The sequence below is a fragment of the Mauremys reevesii genome, linkage group 7, assembly GCF_016161935.1.
Source record: "Mauremys reevesii isolate NIE-2019 linkage group 7, ASM1616193v1, whole genome shotgun sequence".
NCBI lineage: Eukaryota > Metazoa > Chordata > Testudines > Geoemydidae > Mauremys > Mauremys reevesii.
The window spans coordinates 101,835,374-101,853,745 of record NC_052629.1 but is presented as its reverse complement, the minus strand read 5'-3'; the positions used below and the strand labels follow the sequence as shown (position 1 = coordinate 101,853,745).

The following is an 18,372-nucleotide window of genomic DNA, read 5'->3' as shown; positions in this document are numbered from 1 at the left end:
TCTCTATTAAGATGTCTGCCCACACTAAAAAAAATTTCATAACCCTAATTATTTGCACATTAAAATCCAAAGATTGTTAAATCAAATTGACATTTTCTTTCTTGCAGGGTTTGCAGGAATACTACAATACTCTTCAGCTTCAGCTTAATGATATTGTAGAGTTGGTGAGAGGAAAATTATCTAAGCAGACACGAACTACACTAGGTGCTTTGGTTACTATTGATGTGCACGCTAGAGATGTCGTCATGGAGATGATTGAAAGTGGTACATAGCTTTTTTAAATTTTATTCTTCATGTGTATTTAACAGAGAGTTACTCAGAACCGAGAGAAATAGACTTGCATTATCGTTCTTTGCTGGCCTTAAGAAACATAAGAATTTTTAAAACATTTTATATATGAAAACATTCATATTGGCAAATTATTTATTTTATACCTAACAGAAAATCCAATTTTCTAGAACTTTTTTATATTTACTGCTAATTATTTTCTTACCAGGTGTGAAAAATGAGACAGACTTTCAGTGGCTTGCTCAACTGCGATATTATTGGGAATATGAGAATGCTCGTGTCCGCATCATTAACTGCAATGTAAAATATGCCTATGAATACCTTGGCAATTCACCTCGACTTGTCATTACTCCCCTTACGGATAGATGTTACCGCACCTTGGTATGCTTTTATGTAAAACTTGTCATTAACCTGCTTAAATAATTCATTTAGCTGTAATATGGCATTTTCAACATTTTATACTTATTACAGTGTCACTTGGGAGCACTGCAATAGCTGTTGGACTCTCATCATTTCTGTCAAAACAGCCAATTTTCAGGGATTTTAATTCCTATTTAAATTTTCAAGCTGAACCTGGTTGGCTCCAGTAGATCTGCAACAATTGTCATGCTTAGTGCTGGACTGAAGCCCACTTACCAACTTCATCAAGTGGGCTGGGTTTGCAGATCTGGCAAAAATGTACCTCTTGACAAGTTGTTCCCAGCTTGGATATTGAGATAGCTAAGTCACTTATGTGATATTGTGTAATTGGCAGTTGAAATTGGTACTGACGCCATGATATTGCCTTTGAAGCTAGGACAGAAGCTGGCCACGTTTTACTTCCCATTTCCAGTTGGTGGGCGACACATCAAGACACATTGCTGCATTGTACACTTGGCCCATCTTCAACTAACCAGAACTCACCTTAAAGTGGTTAAACTGACTAGAAGAGAAGCGTTCCATGGGATGGCATCCTTGTGCATAGTGACTGAAAGATGAATAAAACTAGGAGATGGGAAGACTGGGATTAGGGGTGCAGAAGAGAGATGGGGAGAGTGGAGGAGAAAAAGAGAGTCCGGGTTAGTAACAGGAGGAATAAAGGTGATAGAGGAACTAAGGGGAGGGAGAAAAGAAAGATTTGGAGAGTAGGAGAGATGGGAAGGATGGGATAGGAAAAGATGGTGTGGGAGAGAATAGAATATGGGGACGGGCAGGGTATGATGGACAACAGAACATGGGTAGAGCAAAGGGAGACAATATGAGAAAGACCACAAAGAATGAGTGAGAAAGGAGATGCTGCTTCTTGGAAAAGGAAAAGGAGAGTGACAGAGAACATAAGTAAGCAAGATCAGGCACATTGGCTTTAAAAATGTGTTTTTGCCTGAGTAAGAGCTGCATGAACAGGTCCAATATAACATACAATGTCTAGTCATGATATGGACTGCTCAGGAATGGATAAGATTGTGTCCTTTTCTGAGGCACCTACAATAAAGAATAACTTCAAATCGAACTTTGAGTTTCCTGTATTTTGAAGACATACATAATTTTTAGCTTAGCCTTTTTCCTTTAGTATTAATCTGATAAATATTGGTTTTATACAATAATTTGTTTCAACTATGTAGTGTTTTCAATTTACAATTGAATTTAAAATTATTTTCCATTATGAAAAAGTCTTTGCTTAAATTATTAATTTTCATAAACTATTTCCATTCTTTAGATTGGAGCCTTTTATCTAAACCTTGGTGGTGCTCCAGAGGGCCCAGCAGGGACAGGTAAAACAGAGACTACTAAAGACTTGGCTAAGGCTCTTGCTGTACAGTGTGTTGTCTTCAACTGTTCTGATGGCCTTGATTATCTGGCAATGGGGAAGGTAAATTGAATTACATTTTAAGATCAGTATGTGTTTTTCAGGAGGAAAGGTGTTGACTTTCAGTGGGAGCTACATGCCCTTTTCACATAGGCACTTTTGAAAATCCCACCCATGATTCCGTGCCCCTAAGAGTTTATAATCTAAGGTCTGCTGACTTCAATGGGACCACTTGCAGTGCATTAGCGTAACTACGTGACAAGGAGTTTGCAGGACCAGGGCCTATAAACCTGACTCAGCTTCCAGTAAAACCAAGGAAAGATTTCCATTGACTTAATTTCCTAATATAGCTGCTGACCTTTCCTCCCTAGTTGGCTTAAATATTATTCAAAGTATGCAAATAAGTTCACTGCACAACATTAAATTTCAAGCCATCGTATTACTGATTGTTGCTTTTAAATTTCCTGATACTCTGTTAGGGGTACAGTTTTTGTCTTTCTTTCTTGTTTTACAGTTTTTTAAGGGGTTGGCTTCTTCAGGTGCATGGGCCTGTTTTGATGAATTTAATCGAATTGAGCTGGAAGTACTGTCTGTGGTGGCTCAGCAGATCCTTTGCATTCAGCGAGCCATACAGATGAAGATGGAAACATTTCTTTTTGAAGGGACTGAACTGAAGCTCAATCCCAACTGTTTTGTAGCTATTACCATGAATCCAGGTTATGCAGGACGTTCTGAACTGCCAGACAACCTCAAGGTAAAATAATAAAATAAGCATATTAACTTAATAGTGCATTTACGAAACCTAGTGCCAAATTCACTGCTGGAGTTGCACCAGAATGTCGCATCTACAACATAAACAATTTTATATTTTTAAATTTTGTATTTCTTATGCAACATATTTGTTAGGTTTCATTTTTTTTTAAATTTATTCAAACCAGTTTGTTCTCCCTGAACGTTTTTAACCAGTTTTTCTGCTGTTATGAACTGAAATTTTACTAATTATTATAATTTTTGCTTTTATTTGTGGTGGACCAAACCCTTCAGTGAGGGTTGTTTAGCTGGGGAAAGGGGGACTGCAGGATTTGGTCCTATATGCTTTTAAAGTCGTGTTTATATTGAATCCAAATATTTTAAGAAAGTGTGCTTAAAAATAACTTAGAAAGGAGTTTTATTCAGAAGCAGTGCTAGAGCAATTTGACTAGATCATGTGATGATGACTCTATACAAACTACCAGTTACAAATATTTGCTGTGATATTTGTTTATGCCAGTGCTCCTATTTCAGTGGTGAGACATGGCTTCAGCAAAGTGAAGAAGTCTCGATAGCAGCATTGCGGTTCTATTTTCCCTTTAAGTCACAGCACCAAACTGAGAAGGGACAGAGCCATGTTGCCTCAAAGAGAGGAATTCTCAGGGAGGAATTCTACCTCAGGAAGGCAGAATTCATTTAAGAATACTCTAGTCAGCAGTGAGCATGTGTTGTTCTATACAAAGCACACGGGATCTTTTATAGAGGAGAAGGCAAAAAATTCTCAATTATTGAGAATACAGCTGTTAGCATATGCTTTTCAGTCACACACATACATACACACAGAGTCCTGCCAGTTGATGTTTATAGTTACCAGTCAGAGTCTGGATCAATCTAGTGGCCAGCCAGATTGGTCACAGAGGGGAGCCTGGCTCTGTTGGTCGCGATCCGATGCTCCTGGAGTGTGGCAAGATGAACCCAAAGTCCCATGGCAAAGCACCCTGTTCTTATAGTCTTTTTTCTCTGTTGAAGTCTATGGATTTTGCTGTATCAGTTTCTGACCAGTTACTTCTTAATTGGTGTTCTCTTTTGATGTAAGCATTCCAATACACTCCTGGTTACAATTTAATCAATTGTCCTGTCTTTAGGAGTGCCAGCATTACCTCAGGGTCATCAATCTGCTCTTTCTTCATTATGGATGCGCATTGATGGTTCTCTGGTGTCTTCACTCCTTCTTCCTGGACCATCTGGCTATAAGAATGGCCTTCACACCTTATCTTTTCCTGATGCATACATTCCTCATTCACACAAACAATCTTTTACAGAGACCTTTGAGAATACAAACAAATACATTTTATATTGAGCAAAAGACATTGTAAATTAAGCCTTCCTAAAATCTTATAATCAAAACAATTCACATTGAGGCCCAGGCCTTCAACATTCCTCTAATCTCATTAACATAAACACAGTACAAGATCCTGTCTCTTACTTACTAAACTTTAAAACAAAGAAATGTATATTTAACTAGAGTGCCTAATATGTAATACATACAGGAAACCATAGTAGACATTGTAACTTATCCTAAAACAAAAGGGTGACCATAATCAGTCATAAGGCTTGTTCTGGTCTGTCCCTGCCTTAGCATCAGTACAGACACTGGCAGTCTGTCAGATGCATTTCTACCAATGTCCCAGAGGGTCATTCCTTTCTGCTATTCAAAAAGGGTGGCTGGCAGGATGAAATCAAATCATACATTAATTCTCATAGTACAATTATAAAATCCTGTTCCTACACATGCTCACTGCTACACCCCTTCAGGGGGTGCAGTATACTCTCCCATCTACCATGTGTCCCATCTCTTTCTTCCACATCCTTTTCTGCTGTTTAGGTGTGTTTGGCCTATAGGTGGCACACAATGAGCAGTCTCTGTTCTCTTGAAAGCAAGGGCGTGGAGGAGGAGGAAGTTAAAGCAGGGTAATCTGGTTAATAATATCAAGTAGGGGTAGCCTTGTTAGTCTGTATTTACAAAAACAACAAGGATCTTGTCTTCAAAGATTGGTAATATTGTTACCACAATAACTTTTATATTGCAGTATCTATACATATTGAGTGCAAATCAGAGTTACAGGAATTCTTTTGTTATTCTTCTAAATGTTTTAAGCATATTTTCTGCGATATGCATTTCAGGTTCTTTTCCGAACAGTAGCTATGATGGTTCCTAACTATGCTCTGATAGCAGAAATCTCTCTCTACTCATACGGATTTCTGAATGCCAAGCCATTATCAGTGAAGATAGTAATGACCTACAGACTTTGTTCAGAGCAACTTTCCTCTCAGTTTCATTATGACTATGGTATGCGTGCTGTTAAAGCTGTATTAGTGGCTGCTGGCAACCTAAAACTGAAATTCCCACAGGAGAATGAAGATATATTGGTAAGTCCCTCAGGTAACATAGTGGATTTCACTGAGTCAAGTATTTCAGAGTTTTGAACCCAGCTGTGCCACTGCCTCACAGTATTGCCTGCTGAAGTCATTGAACAACTCTGTCTCAATTTCTTTATCTGTAAATTGGGGATAAGAATCATGGCCAGCGGGTATAGGTGGCCAGGGGATTCTAAGCCTCACCAAACGGGATGCAGTGCACCTCCCTTTGGGGAGGGACTGTTGATTATATTGTTGGCCACTACAAATTTTTCTGTAAATACACGAAAACACAAACATTATCTCCCCATGTCTTTAAGGGTTGAATTTGAGTCATTTAACTTGCAGGACACTTAACCCTTTCTGGCCATGCGTCACACCCCCAACGGGAGACAGGTGTGGAAGGGAGCTATTAGAGCTCCTGGATACACCTTAAGGACCTTCCAACATTGATATGAGCTATGTTTACATTGAATTCTTTGTAAGGCCAAATTATTGATGCATGGTTTGGCCCAAGTTAAAAATTTAGTCCATACTTTCTGAAACACTTCAGTGATTCCAGGGATTGGTCTATGTGTTTACTTAACATAGCCATTAACATTTTTCAGAGCCAAGAATAGAGGAGACGATGCAAAGGGAGACATAGCTTGCTCCGCTTCCCAGCAGCATCAGTTCAAGAACTCTCCCTCTTCATTGCTGCATTAATGATGGAAGAGGGCAGGGTCTTCAGAAGTGTTAAACTGGGGAAAGAATTGCAGAGAGATGGCAATACTGTAATAGTCCTGCGAGGCAGTGGAGAGCATTTGGGGTGCTCCATCAGACCCCCTAACACAATTTCAGGAAATGCCCTGCTTGATGCATCTTCACTCATTACAGGGACTTCTGCCTCTTAGTGCAGCCTAGCACTGACTGCTGTATAACTCACGTTACTTTTTAAGGCTAAGATTTTGTCATGGAGGCAGGGCCGGTGCTACCATTAAGGCAAACTAGGTGGTTGCCTAGGGCGCCAAGATTTGGGGGTGCCAAAAAGCGGTGCCCCCAATTTTTTTTTTTTTACAGCAGTTCCTCCCCGAGCACACAGTCGCTGCTCCACTTCTTCTGCCTCCCAGGCTTGCAGCGCCAATCAGCTGTTTGGCGCCGCAAGCCTGGGAGGAGAATTAGAGTGGGGCAGCGTGCTCAGGGAGGATGCGGAGCAGAGGTGAACTGGGGTGGGGCGGTGCTGCACGGCTCCCGGTGGGGGGGAAGCCTCAGGGCGGGGGGGAGATTCCGCGTGGGTGGGGGTGCCTCAGGGTATGTGTGTGTGGGGGGCAGGGAACTGCCGCAGGGCTGGAAGTGGGGGCGCAAGGTGGAAGTTTCGCCAGGGCATGAAACTTCCTTGCACCGGCCCTGCATGGAGGTCACTGATTCAATGACTTCCAGAGATCTTTGAGATATTTTCCTGCGATGACAGGGCTGGAGCTGTCAGCTGCTGCATGCGGTGCGGGGCCCTGGAGCTCTGAGTTACGGTGGGCAGCAAGAGCTCCACAGCTGTCAGCTGCTACGGGTGGCAGGGACCTCACAGCTGTCAGCTGCTGCCGCAGGCAACAGTCCTGGAGCTGTCAGCCATGGGCAGCAGGAACTGGAGGTATCAGTGTCCCCTCCTTTATTTTTAGTGACAGTCACAGACAGGTCACTGGCTTTCATGAATTTTTGTTTATTGCCCACACCTGTTCATGACTTTTACTAAAAATAACTGTGACAAAATCTTAACCTTACACATCACACATTAGCATATAGTTCAGTTTTAGAGTAAATCTCAGGAGAAACTTCCTAACTGTAAGAACAGTAGGATAGTGAAACAAACTCCCTCAGCAGGGTTGTGGAAGCTTTTTCACTAGAGGTTTTCAAAAGGAGGTGGGATAGCTCTCTCTCTTGGATCGTTGAGACACAACAAATTCTGCATCTTGACAGGGTCACTAGATGACGCTTGCAGTCCCTTCTAACTCTATGATTCTATGATTCACATTGTGCAGACTGATTTTATTTGTATTTATATAGTCAGCATGTCAGTCAGAACACTCATTTTCTGTAAACTTATGTATTTGTTTTCTTTAGCTTCTTAGATCAATTAAGGATGTTAATGAGCCTAAATTTTTGTCACATGATATACCTCTGTTCATGGGTATTACTAGTGATTTGTTTCCTGGGGTTAAGCTTCCTGAAGCAGACTACAATGTAAGTACATTTATAAGGTAACTTTTTTTACTAATACTCATGGCATTGCATCATTTGTAATTAATGTAGTACTCTATTTCGAATTGCAAAATGAGGCCCAGTGAAATGGAATTTGTATCAAACAAAATTCACTTGGTTTTCTTTTGAACCCAAAACCAGCCTTGAGTCTCTCATCATTTGCAGGTTTGGATTTGTCTTTGTCGTTTTGGCCCATTTATACCTCAGCCCCTAAGAAATCCCAGAACTCCTCTTACCTTAAACAGCCTTTTTGGATGTATACCAGTATGAAATCCACCCCATTTCCCCTGGATTTTAGTGTCTTTTGTGACTTGCTGGTTCCCTCCCTAGCCTTTGGGGTTTTACAAGTTATTAAACATGGTGAATCTTGCCATGATTAGTTAACTCTTCCTGTTCTTCTGCAGTGGGATGGTGAGGACAGAGATGGCCAGGCTGCCTGCTTCCCTTTCAGGGACTGGGTGAGGTAGCTGGCCTCCCAATCCCCTTCTTCCCACCAAAGGAAAAAAAAATAAAGTGCAGGTGGGAGTCAAGCTGATGTCTTTTCCTAGAAGACTTCACACAAGTTCACTTTGAAGTTTAAATTTTGTGGAAACCTGAAATTCCTAGTGAACCTGGAAGGTTGTACTGCTGCTAACCCAACTTATTGTAGGTTCATGAAATGCACATGCTTCTATGATAATGTAAACCATGTAGGATGTTTTCAGTACACCAGAACAACCTTGGCAGAAGGGGAAATACTTGTCTTCTATTATCTTCCATACTGGGCCATCCTTACCCATACGTAAAGTACGCAGCTGTGTAGGGCACCAGGGAATTTGGGGCACCACATTTTCTGGTGCCCTGTGCAGCTGCGTAATGCTCCAGCCCCAGCCCCAGCCCCGTCCCTTCCCGCCCCTACTCTGCCCTTTCCCCAAAGCCCCTCCCCTGCTCCGCCCCAGCCCCCTCCCCCACTTCCCTGAGGACTGTTGCAGGGGATGGGCCTGCACTCACCGCATGGTAAGTGGAGCGACCTGGCCCCAGCCTGCACCACTCCCCTGGCGAGTGCTGGGGGCAGGTTCCCCCCTGTCCAGGAGCCAGGGGAGCAGAACAGAGTGGGTTGGGCCCGGGGGACAGTTTTCCCCCTGCTGCCCAGCCCTCTCCCTGCTGAGGCCTGGGGACAGCCCCTCCTCAGAGGCCTGGAGCCCCATGCAGCCCCCCCACGAGGGGGAGGGGGAGCTGCGGGGGGCACCAAAATGGCTAGGGACAGCCCTGCTTCCACAATACAGTAATTGGAGTGGGTGGGGTGTAAGCAGAGGCAGATGTTCAATAAAGAAGGTGAAGATTTTGTTTTCCTTACCCACACAATACCTTCTGTGTGCAGTTATAGCACGGGATCATTAGCTCTTTTTGTAGGGAGTTTACAGTTGAAACACTACAGCGGCACAGCTGCAGCACTTCAGTGTAGACATTTACTCCAGTGATAGGAGGGATTCTCTCACTGTTGTTGCAAATACACCTCCTCAAGAGGCGGTAGCTTTGTCAATGGAAAATTCTTCCATCAGCCAAGTGCTGTCTACATGGCAACTTATTTCATCTTAACTACGTTGCTCAGGGTATGTGTGGATTTTTTGCACTTCTGAACAACAGAAGTGGGTCAATCTAATTTTCTAGTGCAGTGCTCAGTATTAGGCTTTGAGATAGAGAGGATTTCTTTGTACTGGATAAGCCAAGTCACAATTATATACAACATGAGAAACATAAGCATCACTAAAGGCCATTAATATCCCAATAGAGAAGTTGAAAAATTAGCCTTATATTTGACTAAAGTAACAATATTTTGTTTAAGTCACATCATCTTAAATTCTGCACGTCAGTAAATAGTGCTCTAGTCCAGGGCATGTCTACTTAGGAACTTTCAGGAAAGTTAAGATGAATGTTAAAATCTGAAGCTAAAGCATTTTAGTTAAACCCTTGTGTGGACATTCTCATTCAGAAATAAGGTGCTCTTAGTTTTCTTTAGCCTAATCCCAGAGGATTCAGTAATTAATGAATTTGAATCAGTTATCCACAAATGTAAGAAAACATACTGAGGGTGGGGTGGAAGTTGTTTTAGAGGCAATTATCTGAATATGGAATGATGAATGTTACATGTTCCTTTTATTCATAAATAAAATTATATGGCTTTATAAAGGATTGTTGTAAACTATGCAATATGTAACCATGAAAATATTATTTTTTAAAGAGTATTATCATATGAAAAGGTTTTATTTTGTTTTGATTTTAGGATTTTCTGGAATGTTCCAATGAATGCTGTGTTATAAATAATATCCAGCCTGTTAAAGTTTTCATTGAAAAAATGATACAGACCTATGAAATGATGATTGTTAGACATGGGTAAGATTACAAGTGCCTATTTCACAAGTACTACAGGTTGTAGTTATGTTTTTTGTAATAGCCAATAGAGAATATTTATGGAAATAGACTAAGAAATTATTTCCACTTTTAAGAAGGGCAAACAGTGATTATTTAAATCAAATATAGAAAATCCCAATGCAAGCACATATATTTTTGTATTGACCTCCTAAAAACATAGTTCCTAATCACTGTAATACATTCCACACTATAATTTTTGCTACATATAGAGTCAGATCCACTTAAGCATCTGCTTAATATTAATCATGAGTAATCCCCATTGAGGCTGGTTGGCTGGATCAGTGCCATAAAATCTATATTTGATGAAGTTAAGATTTTTAATAATAATTTTCTTTTATCCATAGCTTTATGCTTGTTGGAGAGCCTTTTTCTGGGAAGACCAAAGTTCTACAGTTGTTGGCGGATACACTAACCCTTATGAATGAACGTGGATATGGGGAAGAAGAAAAAGTAATTTTTAGAACTGTGAATCCAAAATCCATTACCATGGGTCAACTTTTTGGACAATTCGATATGGTATCTCATGAGGTATTGTGTTTTATGTGATTGTTTTAAAAATATTGTATAGCAATTGGCCACATTCCTCCACTGGTTATGCTTGTGCAACCCCGATGGCTTTGATAGGTTTGAATGGGTATATCTATGTCTTCACTGCAGGGTGCTCTTATTCGCGTGTTGCCCCTAACCCCCTTCTATCCACAGCTCACAATTCCTTCAACTAAGTTTGGTGGTGCTTTAAACCTGGGCTAGCTGGCCTTGCTAGGGGTATAGGCTAGAGCCTGGATGCTGCTGTTGCTTATGCTGGTAATCCACCCACTCTTCAGTGAGGATTCAGGCTAAATCATCAAGTGCTGATAGTACTCCAGTACTTTTCCCATGATTTCCCCAGTGTACTGAGAAGGACAGGCAGGTTCTCCCACAATTCATTGAGCAGCTCAGCTTACTGTAGCACAAAGAACCATGGGAGTTGCCCCCAGAAAACTGACCAGCATACCCTGAGGCAAGGCAGGCTCCAGGCACCAGCATTCCAAGCAGGTGCTTGGGGTAGCAGTCTGCAAGGGATGGCAGTCCATGTGTTTTTGCCCCCAAGCAGCGCGCCGAATTGCCGCCACAGACGGCGGGGGCAGTCCATGTGCCGTTAGGGCGGCACGTGCGTTTCCGCGACGGCGGCAATTTGGCAACAGCTTCTATGTTCAGCTGTCCGCGGCAGTGCAGCTTTTGTCTTCCAGCTGAAGACAGAAGCTGCCACTGAATTGCTGCCACCGCGGAAACGCGCGTGCCGCTCTAACGGCACATGGACTGCCCCCACCGTCCGCAGCGGCAATTCAACGCGCTGCTTGGGGCGGCGAAAACAGTAGAGCCGGCCCTGCCCTGAGGTAGCATAGCAGTACTAGTGAGGACACAGTAACATGGGTATGGCTTTGCAGTGTGGCTGCTCACATTCAGGCTAGCCTGACTTGGGTGGTCAGACCCTGGTGTTGATCACTCAAGTTAACTCCTGTGAAGACATACCCTGAGAGCAGAATTTTTTTAAATTTATGAATAACTGGACCAAAGGCAAATATACATTGTTATGGCAAAAGGTGATAATGGCTTGCATGTTAGGGGTCACTGATGTATAAATCCTCAGGATGAAACTCCCTACAAAAAGAGTTAATGATGCTGTGCTGTAACCGCACACAGACGGTATTGTGTGGGTTAAAGTGCTCTTCTGTGTATGGCAGTAGAGGTGCTGAGGTTCCTGCAGAGCAGCTGTACTGAAGCAGGGTAGACCCCCAGGCTCGTCTTTCAGGGCCACGTGGTCTCCATGTGCAGCCTTGGGCATAGTCTACACACAGTTTTTGTACTGCTTTAACATTTTTGGTTAGGGATGTGATTTTTATTCCACTGTAGTTAACTCAGCACAGCCCCTAGTGTGGAAGCAGTTATACCAGTATAAAGGTGCTTATACTAGAATAGCTTATTTTTATAAATGTATGGAATTGAGCTATAGTGATATAAGTATATTTATACAGATATAACTGCATCTACACTAGGGAGTTATACCAGTTTAACTATATCAGTTTCTAAACCAATATAATTAAAGCAATACAAAAACTGTGTAGATAAACATTTGGTCTAGAGTTTTCCAGTATATAAAACTCAGAGGGTGACACAAGAAGAGGAGACTGTCTGCGAAGTAGTGAAATTTGTATGACGCCTTGGAGGGAGAGAGAGAGGTGCAAGATAGCTGCTTTTTCATGGCTACACAGGAAGAAAAACAAGATGTAATGGATGTGGTTTAATTAGGCCACAACTTTATTCACTTAACATATTTGGGAATACCAGGCAATAAATCATGCAGTGCAGGTCATCATTTATTCCTTAATCAGTTCTACCTGTTTGGGAAGGCTCCCATCAGCCCTCCCCCTTCCCAACCTGGTCCCTTTCCATTGTTGGGACGTTGCTGCCTTCCCCTCATGAGAAGGCTAAGGGTTCTGGAAAAATGGAATCTTGTCTCCACTGTACCAGACATTAGGAGCCCCAACCCCTCTTTTCCCAGGATGCCTTCCCCTAAATCTTCCACCTCCTGTTTATCAGGGAATTGTATCCCCTCTCTGACGAGTACCTGCACTAGACACCCACCATAAAGAGGCACCAGGAATTAGTGTGGCTGCTTTTGGAGACAGGGAAGGGGTGCCTTATTTCAACTTTCTGCAAGAAGGAGTTGCCTGTATGCTCTTCTTTACTACCCCTTGATTGAGGAAACAAGACTTGTGTAATTTTTGTAAACAAATTACACTAAGACAATACCTGATTTTTTTTGTCACCAGTTTCTGTTCCAGATGGGAAACTGAAGCCATGTCTACACTTACCGGTAGATCAGCACTGCTGCAATCAATGCAGCGGTGTCGATTTAGTGGGTCTGGTGAAGACCTGCTAAGTCGATGGCAGAGTGCTCTCCCGTTGACTCCAGTATTCCAGCTCCCTGAGAAGAGTAAGGTAAGTCGACAGGAGAGCATCTCCCATCGACACAGCAGGGTGTAGACACTGTGGTAAGTCGACCTAAGCTAATAGTTCTTAACACTTCTGTGTTTTTACTTAGTTCTTCTCTGTTTTGTTCATTAACATGAGCTAAATAGAGCCCTGATCCAAAATACATAACCATGTCAGTACTCCCATTGACTTTAGATTTAGAATTTTTAAAAATGCCCGTTTCCATTTTTTCCTGGTCTAGTGGACAGATGGTATTGTTGCCAATACTTTCCGAGAATTTGCTTTAGCTGAGACACCTGAACGCAAATGGGTTGTTTTTGATGGTCCTATTGATACTCTGTGGATAGAAAGTATGAACACAGTACTGGATGACAACAAAAAGGTAAAACATAGGTGTTATAAATGTCTAAAGAAAATGCTGTGCCATTTAAGAAACATAATTCTGCATATAAAAGAAAACAGCACTTGTAGATATACCTGCACCTGAGAGGAACCAGTTGAATAGGCTTGTGATTAACTTGTGTTTTTATGAGAGAGAGATATATGTCAGGAGAGTTGTTTGTGGGGTTTTTTTGGTTGGTTGGTTGTTTTATATCGTAGAATAAGGTATTTAATTTGATCACATTTCTTAATCAAACATATGTTCTAATCTTGTCACAAAAATGCTAAATTTATAAATGCGATTTAAAAGAAAAATATACTAGAAGTTTAATGATATTTCTCCTCTGGAAGAATACAACCCAAAATTTCAAAAATGGTCTCCAGTTGTGGGTGTCTATATTTTTGTATGCCCAACTTCAGACACACGGGGCCTGATTTTCAAAGTTACGGTGTACTCACAACTCCTACTGACTTCAGTTAGAGTTGTGGGTGCACAGCATCTCTGAAAAACAGCCCCTAGGTATCCCAAGTTAGGTACCCAAATCAAAGGCCTCTTTGTGAGCCTATACTATTTTGGTGTGGTGTCTCATGGTATCTACATCAGGCTATCCTGTGCTATGTTAGTAGCACAGGCTGAGGCAGACTTATGTCCTACATTGTGCAAGTTAGACCCTTGCCATCCTCTCCTGTTCCCATCCAGTGCAGGAAGATACCGGCTTTAAGTGGTGGGTAGACCTAGCAGGTGGCAGTGCTGGGAACTGTGGCTGGTGCTGGTGCTATAGTTGTGCTGAGTCTCAGGAACTGAACATTTTAATTACTGATGAGCAGTCCAGAAACAGTGCCTAGACAACTTCACGGGTCATGAAAATAATTGTCATGGGCTTTTCCTGGAAAAACTTGAAACTTTGCAGTTTGAAGCATGAGTTTCTCCTAGTTTATTAAACATTTTCATCAATATTTTTCTTGTTGAAAAATAAATGTGTAAAACTTCAGTAGTTTTGTGAAGCTTACAGAAAGGGCAATGGGTCTGATTCACTTCTCACACCAGTATAAATAAAAAGTAACTCTACTGAAGTCAATATATTAATTAGTGTAAAGCTGGTACACCTCTACCCCGATATAACGCGACCCGATATAACATGAATTCGGATATAATGCGGTAAAGCAGCGCTTTGGGGGTGGTGGGCTGCGCACTCCAGTGGATCAAAGCAAGTTCGATATAATGCGATTTCACCTATAATGCGGTAAGATTTTTTTGCTCCCGAGGACAGCGTTTTATTGGGGTAGAGGTGTATAAGTGAGAAAAATCAGGTCTGATATTAGTTCTTTACCTGTGATTTCCTCTTCTAGCAGGGTCTGAAAGACCATTTGAGTCCTGTAATACAGCTACAATTCCTATTTCCACAATTAATAGACAAATGATGTGAGTGGCGAAAGCACAGAATTTGGCCCAAAGAGAATAGAAATTGGTTACTATTTCAAATGATTGTTGTATGTTGCAATGGGTAATGGCTTGTCTTTCTCATTTACTATTGTAAACTTCACTCATTTCGATATGGAGATCATCCAAAGATAGAAACATATTAATTTACAAGTGAAACAGATTGTTGTTATATAAGATTTTGCTAATATTCATAACCACGGTTATTAAATTAACTCTTCTTCATATTTAGCTTTGTTTGATGAGTGGGGAAATCATCCAAATGTCTCCTCAGATGAGTCTGATCTTTGAAACAATGGACCTTTCCCAGGCTTCAGTAAGTTTAAAATGTAATCCATAATTGCACAATTATACAATATATAATGATGCATGGGTGTGGTCTTAAAAGTGAATTTACTATTCTTCTTTAGCCAGCTACAGTCAGTCGTTGTGGCATGATTTATTTGGAGCCATTACAGCTAGGCTGGATGCCTCTTGTAACCTCTTGGTTGAACAGCTTACCTGAACCCCTGAGACAAAAGGAACAGCAAGATCTTCTGCAAGAACTTTTTAACTGGTTAATACCACCAGCTTTAAGATTTCGTAAACAACAGTGCAAGGTATTTTTTTGTTTTTATTTTGACCACAATAATTATGTTGATGTTTCCAGTCCACTCTCTGTGTCCTGTGACAGAATACTCAGTGATGGTCATGGCAGATTTTTGCATATGCAGTAGACACACCTGATTTTGAGAGGGCAACTACTTTGCCCAATTTGGAAAACTCGATCAAGAATATTAGGTGAAATTTGTAGGTAAAAGATATTTAAAAGCTAACCATTATCGTAATGAGTGAAAAGTAATCTCACCAGAAGTTTGAGGGGAGGGAAGAGGATTGTTTTATGTTAGGGAAAGCATTTTATGTGATGCCCAACATGCCATACAATAAGTGGTACTCCTCATGCTGCACCTCTACGACTGTATTAATTGTGTCTAATTTTTTTAAAAGATGCATTATTGTCATAATTAATATTACAGATGAAGAGGGTAGCTTTTCAGGGACAAGACAAGGGAAAAGGATTTTGAAACTAAAAGAAAAACACTTGCCCCTAAGTCTTTTGTTTAGAGCCAATATATAATTTAATTGTTTTCCCAAAAGATATAGTAAGATTTGTGAGAAGTATTTGATACTGTGATATCAATCATTTTCCATTCTTTGTGTCTTGTAGGAGCTGGTTCCCACAAGCAACAGCAATGCTGTAGTGTCTCTCACTCGACTTTTTGAAATGTTACTTTGTCAAACTGTGCAACAGGATCCTACCAACAAAAACATCCGCACATGGATTATGGTTGGTCTTTTACTGGATGTATTTTAAAAAGGAAAAAAAACCCAAATAATTGGTAACAGGTCTCTTGCAAAATTAATCTCTTCATCTTGGCTTGCATCACACACATGAGCAAGCATACACATCCATACACTTCATGTGCACACACACACACTTCTGCTAACTTTTCAAGTTCACTTTAACTTGGTAGGTGAAAGAAGAAAGTTGAGAGACTGTTTTGTTGCTACTTTTCTAAAACTTGGGAGGTGCTCAAACACTACAGTGATAAGGGATTTATAAGTACCTAGACAGACATATTTCAACCATTTTCCTATCTGTTGTCAATTAATTTAGAACAGTTTGTTTTAACTAACTCATGTTTTAAGACCAAGTAGCTAGCTAAAGGCAGGTGCATGATCACATGTTGGGTAAAGAATGATGTGCACAATATAGCAATGCATTTGTCAAGTTGTACAGAAGTTTCATGGTATGAGAAAAGCAATTTCTGAGGCATACATTAATCTTAAAATGTTCTTTAGAGATTGACATGAATAGAGAGCTCCAAAATGAATTTCAGTCTGAAATGATGCTTGGGATCTGCAGCTATTTACAAACTGCTTATGCTTTGCTTTACTTGTCTTATGGTCTTAGTAGAATCCATACATGAAATTAATCCCTGGTGCAAGAGGCATCACAAAGTGCTTAAAAACTAAGCCCACATAAGGGCTCTGCTGGGGTCTGCTAAATGAGTGGCCATGCTGTGGAGTAGCTTCAAGACTGGCCCATGCAGGGCCAGTTCAGAAGCTCACTAAGGAGATGGGCTGTGAGTGGGGTCATGGATCCACACCTATGTTGTGCCCCACACAATTAACATGAAGGGTTGTGTCTGTTGTTCCTGTGGGACAGCACTGAGCCCTGGCCCTGGCTTGATAGAGGAATACATTTCAAATCCTGCACTTCACTTATGTAGAGCCTGACTACTCAAGCTTTATGTAGGGGGAGTGAATTTCACCCTTGAGACTATTTACAGCATCACATATTCATTTAAAGTCATCAGGGATTTGATATCATGTTTTATTAGAATGTAGTGAATTCTGTGTTGAAGAAGCTCTGGCTCTGCTTCTTTTCAAGGTCACATTCAGGTACTTAGATACCATGGTGATAAGTGTGGTTGCTTCTCTGGCTTTCTCCTCTAAACCAGACACATACCCCTTGCAAAAACAAAACTCCTAGTCCTAGTGTTTGTAATCAAAGAATCCCTCAATCCACATGGCTCGGTGCCTCGTGTGGTATCCTTAATTGTTTCCAGCTGTCTCGCTACCCAAAAGAGCTTAATTGCTTCTTCTGCTGAACCTGAAAGAAGAGGACTTATCCTTAACTAGATTTGTGACTGTCTTAGGCACAAAGACCCACATGATGGCCACCATTAGCAATTTTCAACATAATAGTATTCCTTGTAATTTTATGTGTTGATCAGACAATATAGTAGTTATCATTTTTGAATGGTAATTGTTTATCTCCTTGTACTCACAGGCTTGCTTTGCTTTCTCCATGGTTTGGTCAATTGGTGGAACTTGTGACAGTGACAGCCAAGTCCTTTTTGATATCTTTATGAGGGATATTCTAGCAGGAAGGTCTGAGGCTCATCCAGTGCCAGCAGCTGTGGGTAAATGGGACTGTCCCTTTGATGAGAAAGGCTTGGTCTATGACTATATGTATGAGGTATGAGATTTACTGATTGCTCATTTTTAGAGTAGTTCAAATAGATCTTTAAAATCTAAGTGAGAGAAGAAAGCAGCTAGGTGGAAATGTTAGCTTCTTAGAATCCTTTGGGGGCAGGATTGACTGGCTTTAATGGGAACAGGATTGGGCCCTTAATGGAGTAAATGAACAACTATTGGTTGACAATTTATTTATTTTATTTAATAATCAGTTTTTCTTTTAAAAAGAATTAATGCACTGACTTTCTATACAGAGCTTTTTAGTAAATGTCTACCCAGTCTACATAAGGCCTGTCTAGACTGTGCTGCATTTCAGTTCAACTGCAGCTGAGGCCCTTGGAGTTTTTGAGTTTCATATAGAGGAAGCACATGCTTAAAATTTAAGCAAGTTTTATAGACCTGTTGTCTTCAATTGAACTATGCATATGCTTAAAGTTAAGCACATATGTAAGTGTTTTCCTGGATAACAGGGCCCTAGAGAGGTAGAGGAATGAAGGGGGTCTGAACATCCATTTCTAAAATGATCCTCCATTCCTTTTAAAGTTTGCTCATCACTAGTGCAATGAGAAAAATAAATATATAAGCACCTGAAATATTTAATATTACATTAACTTGTAAAAGAATGAAGTGCTTAAGAAAACCTTTTGAACATATTATGTCAGCA

At 40.9% G+C, this 18,372-nt stretch overlaps 1 protein-coding gene across 3 annotated transcripts in view; it reads left to right on the top strand.

Annotated features, from left to right (window-relative positions):
- The window catches only part of DNAH12 (dynein axonemal heavy chain 12), a 179,587-nt gene that overhangs the window by 67,630 nt on the left and 93,585 nt on the right, over positions 1–18,372 (top strand). For all 3 annotated transcript variants that reach the window (XM_039481288.1, XM_039481289.1, XM_039481290.1), the window contains 13 exons: positions 108–264; positions 497–669; positions 1,985–2,137; positions 2,589–2,828; positions 5,009–5,254; positions 7,337–7,456; positions 9,738–9,847; positions 10,231–10,414; positions 13,104–13,244; positions 14,917–15,000; positions 15,095–15,283; positions 15,892–16,011; positions 17,521–17,709. In XM_039481288.1, coding sequence (XP_039337222.1) covers positions 108–264; positions 497–669; positions 1,985–2,137; positions 2,589–2,828; positions 5,009–5,254; positions 7,337–7,456; positions 9,738–9,847; positions 10,231–10,414; positions 13,104–13,244; positions 14,917–15,000; positions 15,095–15,283; positions 15,892–16,011; positions 17,521–17,709 — 2,106 coding nt within the window. The remainder of the gene's footprint in view (positions 1–107; positions 265–496; positions 670–1,984; positions 2,138–2,588; positions 2,829–5,008; positions 5,255–7,336; positions 7,457–9,737; positions 9,848–10,230; positions 10,415–13,103; positions 13,245–14,916; positions 15,001–15,094; positions 15,284–15,891; positions 16,012–17,520; positions 17,710–18,372) is intronic.